Source organism: Episyrphus balteatus, chromosome 3, assembly GCF_945859705.1.
Source record: "Episyrphus balteatus chromosome 3, idEpiBalt1.1, whole genome shotgun sequence".
Lineage (NCBI taxonomy): Eukaryota > Metazoa > Arthropoda > Insecta > Diptera > Syrphidae > Episyrphus > Episyrphus balteatus.
In genome coordinates, this window is record NC_079136.1 from 40,867,534 (window position 1) to 40,877,952 (window position 10,419).

A 10,419-nucleotide genomic window follows, 5' to 3' on the forward strand; every position below is an offset into this window, starting at 1 on the left:
CGCTCAGACACTCAGCCGCTGAAACCGAATTCGAAGTCCGCTTCACCTAGGAAACGAAGTCTCATAAATCTACGAACTGACCCAATTCTTCATTGTGAATAGGTCTTAAAAAAAAGTTTTATTAACATGAGAGTAGAGAAACAAACAACAACACAAAATTACGAAGAAGTGTGTGAGAAAAAAAGAGAAAGCAAACAATAAGCTGTCTCTTGAAATATAAAAAATGTGTAATTTGCATCAATGACCGACTATTGATTTGGATAGAGTGAACATAAAAAGCACATAAATTTTTTATCAATACCTTAAAAAACTTTTAGGTAAAAAAAACTAATTTTGTATTTCATAATCTATTGTGAATGAATTTGCTGAATAAAACAAAATTGACAGCGGCATCCGCTGAATTCACCAACTGTCAAACTACAGCTGATAAATTTTGTTATCTTTTCTGTTTATGAAGCCAAATTTTGTTTGATAATAAATTTTTATACTTTTTTTTTGTTTTCCTACAAAATAAAAATATTCTTCATTTTAAAATAAACGCACATTAAAAAATAGCTTCCTAATGATTACCGGTAAGCTCTTAAAAACAAACCTTATATTCATCCCATTCTAAAAAAAAAAATACTACTCTTCCAGACACACAGCTTCCCGATGACATTGTTGACCATTTGGTCATGCAAATTGAAACAAATAATGAAAAAGTAGAAATCACCTTTAAACCTGAAGAAACAAATGAAACACAACAACTCAATTCAAAAACTGAAAATACTAGTTTGTCCCACGAGGAAAAACGCTATAAAAAAAAGCGCAAATATGTTCCACTTCCTAAAGACCGTGAATTCTATGCCTCGGTCATACCATCTATGACACCCGACGATTTTCGTATTCATTTCCGCATGACTCGCACTTGCCTTCAATCCATTATGAATCGGGTGGGAAATAGATGTAGAATATTTAGCATGGAAAAGAAATTCCTCTTCACAATTTGGATGCTAAGTACTCGCGAGAGTTTTGCGGCTGTGGGCACACGATTTTGTCTTTCCAAAGGTGCCTCGCATCAGTATTTTTGTGATATCATCGATGGGTTGATTGTTCTCTTCAAGGAGTATGTCTCGTGGCCAGATACATTCGAACTCACGCATATTGAACAGGTAATTATTTGCAAAAATAACTCACTAGCTAGATGCTAAGAGGTATGCTTTTCTTAAGGGTTTCAAGCCAAAGACCGGAGGCTATGTGCCTGGAATCGTTGGTGCCATAAGTAGCTGCCATTTACTTATTAAAAAGCCAGCTCGATATTCAATCTACTGCAACCCCATGCAGTCACATTCGATAGTCCTTCAAGGTAAAAAAAAAAACTTAAATGGGTTAAAATCATGGAGGTGGGAAATTTCGATGAACGAATTCTTAAAAAAAAAACTTTGTTTTATGATACTAATTTCATGCTCAAATGTTTGCTTTAGTAGCTATAATTTGTCGGTTCATGAGCGGGGAGTACACAAAAATCTATATTTTTCAATTTACCGCAACATCCCCAAAATTAGTAGGTACTAGAAAAACGTTCTTCGAAATGGTGGTGATCTCTTCAAAACGACAATAGAGGTCTGGAAATAGTATCAATTTGAATGATGTGTCATTATCTTAAGAAAGTAGGTCTTAAATAGATCAAATAATATAATTTTAATTCTGGGTTCGGAGACCAATTTCTACAAAAAAAAAATGTTTTTTATGCATGTCCGAAATACTTAGGCCAGGGATGGCGAACCAATGGCACGCCATAAAATATTTCCGGCACGCCACCAGTTAAGTAATTCAATTCTTCTCAGACGAAGATACTCACGTTCTGAAGAACGGATTGAATTTACATGAAAAACCAGACGAAGTAAAATTAACTGAACAGTTTTTTATCGGTAGGTAATTAGGTTTTCACACGTTAAAGAATTATCGGAAATGCTAGGTCTACTAGGGATCCTGATACGACATTTAGACTTAACATGTCTAAATTTTACTGGTAGGAAATTAAGAAATTAAAATGTAGCTGAACGAATTTGTCCGATATCGACTCCTCAAAAATTAGTCGAAATGAGGAAAGAGTTGGAATCAATCAAAGTAGAGAGGGTGGAGGGCAATACGACGAACAATTCCAAATTAATGGAAACATGACATTTGAAAAGTTGGAGATCTTGACAATATTTTCACCTACTTACGCCTGTGAGTCATAATTTGTCCAAATTAATAAAATTAAAGATTCGCTTAGAAGCATATTGTCAGATGATTTAAACTTTATCTTTTAGTTCAGCCTGCATTTTGGTTAAAGTGACGAAACGTAGCCCTGATATAAACTACTGGCATCGGGTTAACAACAAGAGAAGTCATACTACAATATTTCTTTCACTTTTTATTTTTTGTTTCTTTGTTTTATTTTGTTGAGGTACATCTAAAAATTGAAAAGTGAAAAATTTCAAATTCATTTTTTTGAAACTCAGTTTTTCCGAACGTAAAATTTGAAACAATGATGCAGAAAGCTTATTTTTTGGTTCCAAAAACAATTTTTATAGTTTTTTTTTTCAAAAACAAATAGCGCTATAAAGAAATAATAATTTTGTAAATCTCCCACTTTTTGCAAAAAGTGGCCATTTAGTTATACCTTTAATCTGAAATTTTGTTTTTTTTTATTCTTATATTGCTTTTTGTCGAAATTCCACTGTTCTAAATTCTAATGTCGAATTCCAATGAACCAAAAATTTGATCTGCAGTCGGCTTGCAGTCGCTACTTTTTTCTTAAATGAATTCCAATCAAAAAAAAAATTCGCTACTTTTTCCCGAAGAATCGATTCTTTTTAAATTTCTTTTTTGAGACGGATTTTCACACACACTACAATTTTGCCAAATGCAAAACGTCAAACCAGATTAAAATTTTGTAAAGAAACGAAGAATCAGAGCTAATTTTCGTTTATTTGTGAAATATAAATCAACAAATTTTACTTTGTTTTGTTCTTACTATGAAGTTGTGTATATTCTTTTGTTTTTCATCCGTCATTTGGACACAAATACATTCACACAAAGAGATCGCTTCCTTTTTCAATTTCCTTAACAGCCAAAAAAAAAGTATGGACTTTAGTAGCGATTTAAGTAGCGACTGCTAGTGGTTGAAAGGAATTCGACATAAAATTCCAATTAGTTCTAAAAAGCGAAAACAAAATTCTCTAATTTTTGCGAATTTTTATTTCAACTGCCTAGTCTCTCGGTACAATCCGAAAAACCCCATATAAAATTAGAAAATTACTTAAAAATATAAAAGTAATGACATTTTAGATGAAAATTTAACGTTGATTCGGGGAGATGAAGGGAGTCAAAAATAAAAATCTAAAAAAATTAGGGAAAATTTCCCTCAGTATTTCCAACCGGATGGCGGCTATCCAACTGCATGTCCCAAATAAGGACCGCCCTATAGGCCATAAGTAATTTTCGTTTTGTTTTTTAGTAACTTTTTTGATAAATGTGTATAAATTACAGTCATACTTAGGGCTCAATTATAGCTATCAGTAAAATCTATCAGTAAAAATTCTGTTTTGCTATTTTGAATAATTTATAATAATATAAATATTGATGGAATAAATTAAAAACACATTCTCACTAACGTTTTGAAAAAGAAGCAAATTTATTTTATAAATTTTACTGATGAAATTTCATTTTACTGAACAGTAAAATTTATTAAATGGTTTTGTGAATAAAATTTAACACTAAATGCATTGCTTTAGTTAAATTAAGCTCCTAACTTATTTCATCAATATTTTGCTCAAAATAAAAGTTTAAATTATTCAAAATAGATGATTTGAATATTGATACTTTAAGAAATTTTTGGTACGATGCGATATTTTTCTTGGGACAACTTTTATTATGAGGTTTTTGTTTGATAAATTTATATTTTGATCTATAAATTGATTTTTTTCGTTACGAAACGAATACGTTTTCAAATTGATTTTTATTTGCTATAGTATTGGTGTGTATTTGTATCTGTGGACCAAAGCAGCGATCGCAGTTCTCAAATGTTGATCCGACCGCTGTTTTTTTGTTATCCGAAGATGAGCTGGACGAATAAATTTATTCACTCAAAATTACTTTCATTTGAATTCAAAACTATTTTAATTCTTACTTAAAACCGAAACAAATTATCAAACAAAAACTTTTCAAACTAATTGCTGTCAATAATGATGCATATTGGTGTTAGTAAAAGAGGGGTAAATCTGCCGAAAAATCCAGATCTGGAAAACTGATCTCGGATCAAAAAATAAATCAATTTTTTAGCCAAACGAAGGCAAAAATTATTAAAATCAATTTTTTGACAGATCTAAATCAAAAAAAAATTGATTTTTGTACCAAACGAAAACCCCATTAATGTACAAAAAAACACAACTTAGAGCCATTTGCTGAAACGAAACTTAAATATTTATGTAGAACATAAACTCTTGTTCTCTACTTTTTCCTTTGCGTAATCTGTCACATAGGGGGTTATGTAGAACGTAAATCCTTAAGTTTCGTTTGAGCAAACGGTTATTGTAATAGATCGAACGTTGATAGCAAGAGCGGCCCTTAACAAAAAAAAAAAAAAATTGGATACGGGAAACATTAGCGAACCTCCTGTAAAAACAAGGCGAGGTATCAAAATGACGAGATTTGCAAAAGGTGCTAGTTATATTCAGGAACCTAGTTTGCGTTTTAACTAAAAAATGTACATTATTGTTTAATGCTACTATTGTTTAAAAGTCCAATATCTCAAAATTTAGTTTTTCGATTAGAGCCACTATTTTTTCTGTGGGATGATGTACAAATTTATAAAGAGTATTGTGTATAAGTGATGTTAAGTAAATAAATACTTAAAAATAATTGACTTTAGTGTGTTTTTAAGCCATTTGAATTTCAGTTTTTGAGTTATGCACATGTCCGGGAACGCTTTTTTTGAGTATATTAGATGCTATAAAAAAGAAATATAAACTTTTTTAATTGGTAAATGAGAAAAGCCTTTGGTTAAATGTTATTTTGATTTTAAAAAATGTCGACATCAAATTTTCCACCTCCATGATTTTGAACCATATCCTCCTCAATCTTATAACCATGCTCTCTTCCTCCCAAAGGTGTCTGCGATCATCAGAAAATATTCACAGACGTTTATGTCGGCGCTCCTGGATGTCTAAATGCCGAAAGAGTTTATAAAAATAGTCCTTTGTCCAAGCAAATCGACAAACTCATACCAGAAGATTTTCACATTGTCGGTAACATTTACTTCCCCCAAAAGCAGAACTTGGTAGTTCCGCTGTTGGATTACGAAATACTCAGCGAACCACAAAAACAATTCAATACACATCTGTCAAAAGCGAATTCGATTATTGAAGAAGCTTTCCAACTACTTTTGGGAAGATTTCGGCGTTTAACGTTTTTGGATACTTCAAATCCAGAAATGGCAAATAGGATGGTTATTGCTTGCATCATTCTACATAATCACATTCTCATGACGGATTTGGATGAGGATCCTCAACTGTTTCTCAAGGAACCCGTTGAGTGTTTTCTTAATGTAGATTATGAAGGCAATACAGCCAGTGATGATGATGTACAGGGAATTATTAAGAGAAATTATCTTTTGTCTTTATTTGAGTATGTTTAATGAGATGAAAATAAAATTTTTATAAATATGGAGGTGATTTTTGAATTTGCAAAATTGTGAAAACAAATTAGTTGCTGCACCGAAAGGTTGCGATTCGATGAGAAATCATGTGACGGTTGATATGGATTAAAAAAACACCCGAGAAGGGGAAAGCAGCTCTTTGCTTCTTTTTGAAACTTTGGATTTTGACTAATAAATAAGCGATGTGCACTATACAAACGTACAGATTTGAATTTGAAGAATTGGGGAGATTGGTTAATAACTTTTACTGTGTATAAGATCATGAATCTTTATCGTACTGTAACCCCCAAAATGATCATATTTTAAAATTAGTTCTGGACAAACGTAAAGAAAGTAAATAGTTTTCAGTATCTTTGAAATACACTGTCCTCAAGTTCATAAAAAGAAATCTGCAGCAGCGCTGCAAAAAAATATCTTGCATTTACTCAGTCATGTACTGTCTGTTTGAAAATGTATAAGAATAGAACTATTGTCCTTTGTTTGTATAAGAACGAGTACCAAATTAGACAGAATTTAATATTAATTAAGGCAGTATTATCAGTTCTATTTTCAGTACTGCTGCAGGTTTGAATTTATGAACTCGAGGACTGCATACTGAAGTCGAAAGAACTATTTCTTTCGGTAAGCTGGATAATTAAATCGGCCTTAAAGTAGATGGCGTAAAGAAATCGAAGTGAAATCTGTAAATCCAGGGAATCGTTGAGATTTTAATATTATCTAAAAAAAATTTCATAACCCTTTTTTTTTATACGAGCCGTTACTTACTATTTGGTATCGCAACTTAAAAAAATAATAAAAAGGTAAAGCGTTGAAAAATATTTTTATAGTATAAAACTCCAAAATGGTTTCATTGACTGAAAGAGTTTTACACAATTTTGTATATATTTTAAATTTTAAATTTGAAAAAGGTCATATTTTTTTGCAAACCGTTGTGAACAATTGAAATGCGAAAAGACAATATAGTGAGGTGGCTTATCGTGCACTTTGCGATAAAAGCATGAAATTAACATCGTTGGTAGTACTCAATATAAGAGTTATTTTGAGATATTGGGCCAACTTGTATTCCATCCGGAAGGGTAGATACAAGACTTTTTCTGTGTTGCACTTGATTTGTTGCATATCATAGTATTGGCAATGAAACATTTTTATTAGAATGATACATGATTTCGAGGTATTTTCTTACGCCCGATCGAATAAAATCAATACTAAAATTTCTCGCCCATCATGTAAAAAGTTATTGGACTCTTTATGAATTGTCTTTAACTCAAAGAGCTAGAGTCAGAATAATACCAAGTACTCCTTGAAAAAAAGTGTTAGGGTGATAAAATTTTGTGTGGACGTTTTATATACCACAGAAAAAAATAATAAAATATGTCCATCAAAAAATTACAGGTCAAAGGGTGTTTTTTCTAGCGAGAAAGAACACTTTTGAAATGTTACCATTGCACCACCGGAAAAATTTGTGAATTTTTTTGAACTGCATATATATTTAATACATCCTATGAGAATTTAAAATAAAAAAAAAATTAATTATATTTACCATGGAATATATAATTTTCATGAAAAACTTAGAGAGCTTCCTTTTATTTTGTATTGAATTTTCATACAAATTAATGTTTTGAAGGAGTGAAGTGCAAAAGTAAAAGTATGAAAAATAATTGTGCAGTTTGTGATACAGGAATCAAATTAATAGGATTGTTAAAACAATATGTAACCCTCATTTAAAGTTAATGGGCCACTTAATATTAAACCTCTGAGGATGTACAAGAGCAATCTAATAATCACGAATTTCACAAAAAATCATTTAATTTGCTTTATGTGCATCGCTATAAATGCCGTTAAAGGTAAAATATTAAGTGGCCCATTAACTTTAAATGAGGGTTACATATTGTTTTAACAAAGGAAGCTCTCTAAGTTTTTCATGAAAATTATATATTCCATGGTAAATATAATTAATTTTTTTTTTATTTTAAATTCTCATATTGAGTATTTTGCTGGCTGCCTTAACGAATGGACGCATTTTCTTGAAAAAAATTTTCAAAATACATTTCGGATTTACGGTTCGGACAACTTTTACAGCCCTTTTCTGCTATTCGACTCACGTGAATCGAAAGATTTTATCCCTTCGTCACGTCAACCTTTAACTTTCAAAAGCAAAGCGTTGTGTTCATTTCTTACAGATTCTAAAGAAAAAAAAAATTGATTTGTTTTAATTTAAACCCCCATTTAAAGGCTTTTTATTTAAGACTTCCACGTGAATCGAATAGCAGAACAGGGCTGTTATTCACGGGTGGGACACGTACTCTGTAAACAAAGAGTTCACCTGAATAATTTTGACTTAGTTTTACTATTTGAAATAATCTCCCCATGATCAAATGGTAATAAAAGTTTTTGCCTTTTTTTGAGGTTCTCTCATGTCTCATTGAATGCCTCATATAGGTATGTATATAGGTCTTATATCAAAACTAAATTTGTTTTTTAATAACATTGGACCTTAACAATTTTTTCTAGAGATTCGCAAGACATAATAGGGCCCGTTTTGAAGTTTTTCTAAAATAAAGAAAATAGTAAACTGAAACATGCAAAGTACGTTTTTTGAAAACTTTTTTTTTTTATTTTTATCATCATACAGTCATTTATTAAAAAAAACTTATTTAATTAGCTTAAATTTTTGTTTACAAATTGTTTTCGTTTAGCCCTCGTCTTAAGATGTAACAATTTGCTTTGATTAAATTTAAGCTTCCTCTCTCGAATACTATTCGATTTTACCAGCTCTTCCAAAACTTTCTCAATGGCAATAGTTCGTCGCTCTTCAAGAGCAAGCATTTTCTTAGCAAACTCATATTCTTCTTTAGCGTCTTCCAACGACTTTTTTGTACTTTGAATATTCTGTTTTGGCGTAGGTGTTTCTTCATCAATTCTCTCAATTGACTGAAGTATTTCATCATCTAGTCTCTCAATTGTATTATCATCATCTAAAGCTGAATAATCAAGATCTCCCGGTGAGATGGGACATTTTATTTCAACAATGTTATCATTCCAAAGATTTTCAGTTTTTGTTTGAGAAGCATTTGGAGCAGGTAAATGAAATTGCTGAAAAGGATCTGGTTTGGGGAGTAATTTTCGGAAATTCTTTGATGTTGTTAGATCATCAGAAGATGGTATCGTTTCTTCTTTCTTGATTTTCTTATCTTCCCCAGGATTATTCCCTATTCTCGATCTTCTCGATCGTCTTCTTTTTACCCCCGAATTTGAACTTGGTTTTTTATTAACATATCCATTATAAAGGGAATGCAATTGTTCAAAATAAGGCCAAGGATAATGTTTCCTTTTGCCCGTCGATTTGCTAGTTCGCATTTTATAACTGTATTTCAAGTTTTTAAGTTTGCAATCAAGCGAATCTGGGGTAAATGTATACCCCATTTTTTTTAGTTTTTCACTAATCTCAGTGAAAACTTCATTTCGAACAATATTGGGATCCCACAAAGCGTCCTTTCTTTCGATACATTCTTCCAAAAAGTCAACAACCGCTTTGTGGGTCCACATTGATTGTTTCGTTTTTTCCACTTCCCCATTTGCCGTCTCTTGATCGTCTTCTGTAAAACAATCACCTAAAGAATCATCTTTCTTTTGTGGCAACGCTGTTCGGGGAAGTGGCAATTCTGGATAAAGAGATGCCATTGTTGGGCAATCTTCAATATCCAATTCTTCGGCAAAGATTTCCATCATTTTGTCAAAGAATGGCCAATTGACTGGTCGCTTTGGAGCGCCACCATTTCGGTCTCTATTGACGCATAAAATATCAAAGTTTCTCTTTAAACAATGGAATTTTTTTTCCAAATCTCTTATAGTAAAATGAAGAGACCATTTGTCGAGTAATATATCACGAATTTCACCGTAATATTTGGTACAACGATGTTTTGGATCGTGCAGTTCTTTTTTCTTTTTTAGAACTTCATCGAGGAAATAGAAGGTTGTGGTTGTGGTCCATTCGGGTTCGTCTTCGGTTGCTTTTTTGGACAATAAATATTTATTATGTTGTATAGTTTCTTTTGTTTATAAAATTTTGTAGGTACTTACTATTTATATCTTTTATTGGTACTTGAAATGGATTATTGGATGCAAGCATTTCGAAGGGAACTTCGATTATTTCATTCATTTTTTTTTTGTTTTTATTTATGAGGAGAGTAAGAATAAGAAATTTACTTTGAAATTCTTTTATTTATTTACTTTTTATTTTGGTTTTTTTAAATGAAATTTATAAAATGGTTGAGTTCAAGAAAACGAGACAACTTAAATTTTGACAAAGCTTGTGATTGGCTGGGTGTCAAAAAAAAGCAAAATGTTATGAATAGGTTTGTTCAGATTGTTGTGGAAAATAGTAGGTGTGTTCCATAGAGAAATTCCAAAAACTGTCTTTTCCTTTTCTAATTTGACATTTCTCGGCAGGGAAAAGGTAAACAAGAAACATATGGCCACACACACGTACTTAGAGGATATAATATATGGAGTGCTTGTGTTGTTAGTTCCTTGAAGCTTTTATAGAGGGCTCTAGTTTCTTTAAGTTTTTCGTTGAGTGCATGCCTCCATTTTATTTTCATTTGATGGCTGTCATCAACAAGCGTGTTTATTTACAGCTGCGGAACCGGACTCTCATTGAAAAACGAGGGCAGCGACCCCTATCCATGCATATGGCGTTACAATGTGTTAGGTATAGGAACAAGCACTCCATATAT

The 10,419-nt window shown here is 31.8% G+C and overlaps 2 protein-coding genes across 2 annotated transcripts; one reads left to right on the plus strand and one right to left on the minus strand.

Annotated features, from left to right (window-relative positions):
* Positions 1–391: 391 nt before the first annotated feature.
* On the plus strand, positions 392–5,692 carry LOC129914544 (uncharacterized). The gene is made up of 4 exons (XM_055993856.1): positions 392–572; positions 637–1,151; positions 1,210–1,345; positions 5,136–5,692. Exons 1-4 carry the CDS (start codon positions 563–565, stop codon positions 5,660–5,662), a joined length of 1,188 nt encoding a protein of 395 aa, XP_055849831.1. The 5' UTR covers positions 392–562; the 3' UTR covers positions 5,663–5,692.
* A 2,607-nt stretch (positions 5,693–8,299) lies between these two features.
* LOC129914542 (uncharacterized) lies at positions 8,300–9,993 on the minus strand. The gene is made up of 2 exons (XM_055993854.1): positions 9,764–9,993; positions 8,300–9,693 (listed from the first exon to the last, which is right to left on the minus strand). The coding sequence occupies exons 1-2, from the start codon at positions 9,840–9,842 to the stop codon at positions 8,342–8,344; spliced, it is 1,431 nt and encodes a 476-aa protein (XP_055849829.1). The 5' UTR covers positions 9,843–9,993; the 3' UTR covers positions 8,300–8,341.
* Positions 9,994–10,419: the final 426 nt, after the last annotated feature.

Bases quoted from the DNA above. Each gene is read 5' to 3' on its own strand.
- LOC129914544 (XM_055993856.1), top strand. The intron at 1,152-1,209 runs GTAATTATTTGC...GCTTTTCTTAAG, and splicing joins AACTCACGCATATTGAACAG to GGTTTCAAGCCAAAGACCGG. The intron at 1,346-5,135 runs GTAAAAAAAAAA...TTCCTCCCAAAG, and splicing joins ACATTCGATAGTCCTTCAAG to GTGTCTGCGATCATCAGAAA.
- LOC129914542 (XM_055993854.1), bottom strand. From the start codon at position 9,842: ATGAATGAAATAATCGAAGTTCCCTTCGAAATGCTTGCATCCAATAAT. The intron at 9,694-9,763 runs GTAAGTACCTAC...TGTCCAAAAAAG, and splicing joins ACCAATAAAAGATATAAATA to CAACCGAAGACGAACCCGAA.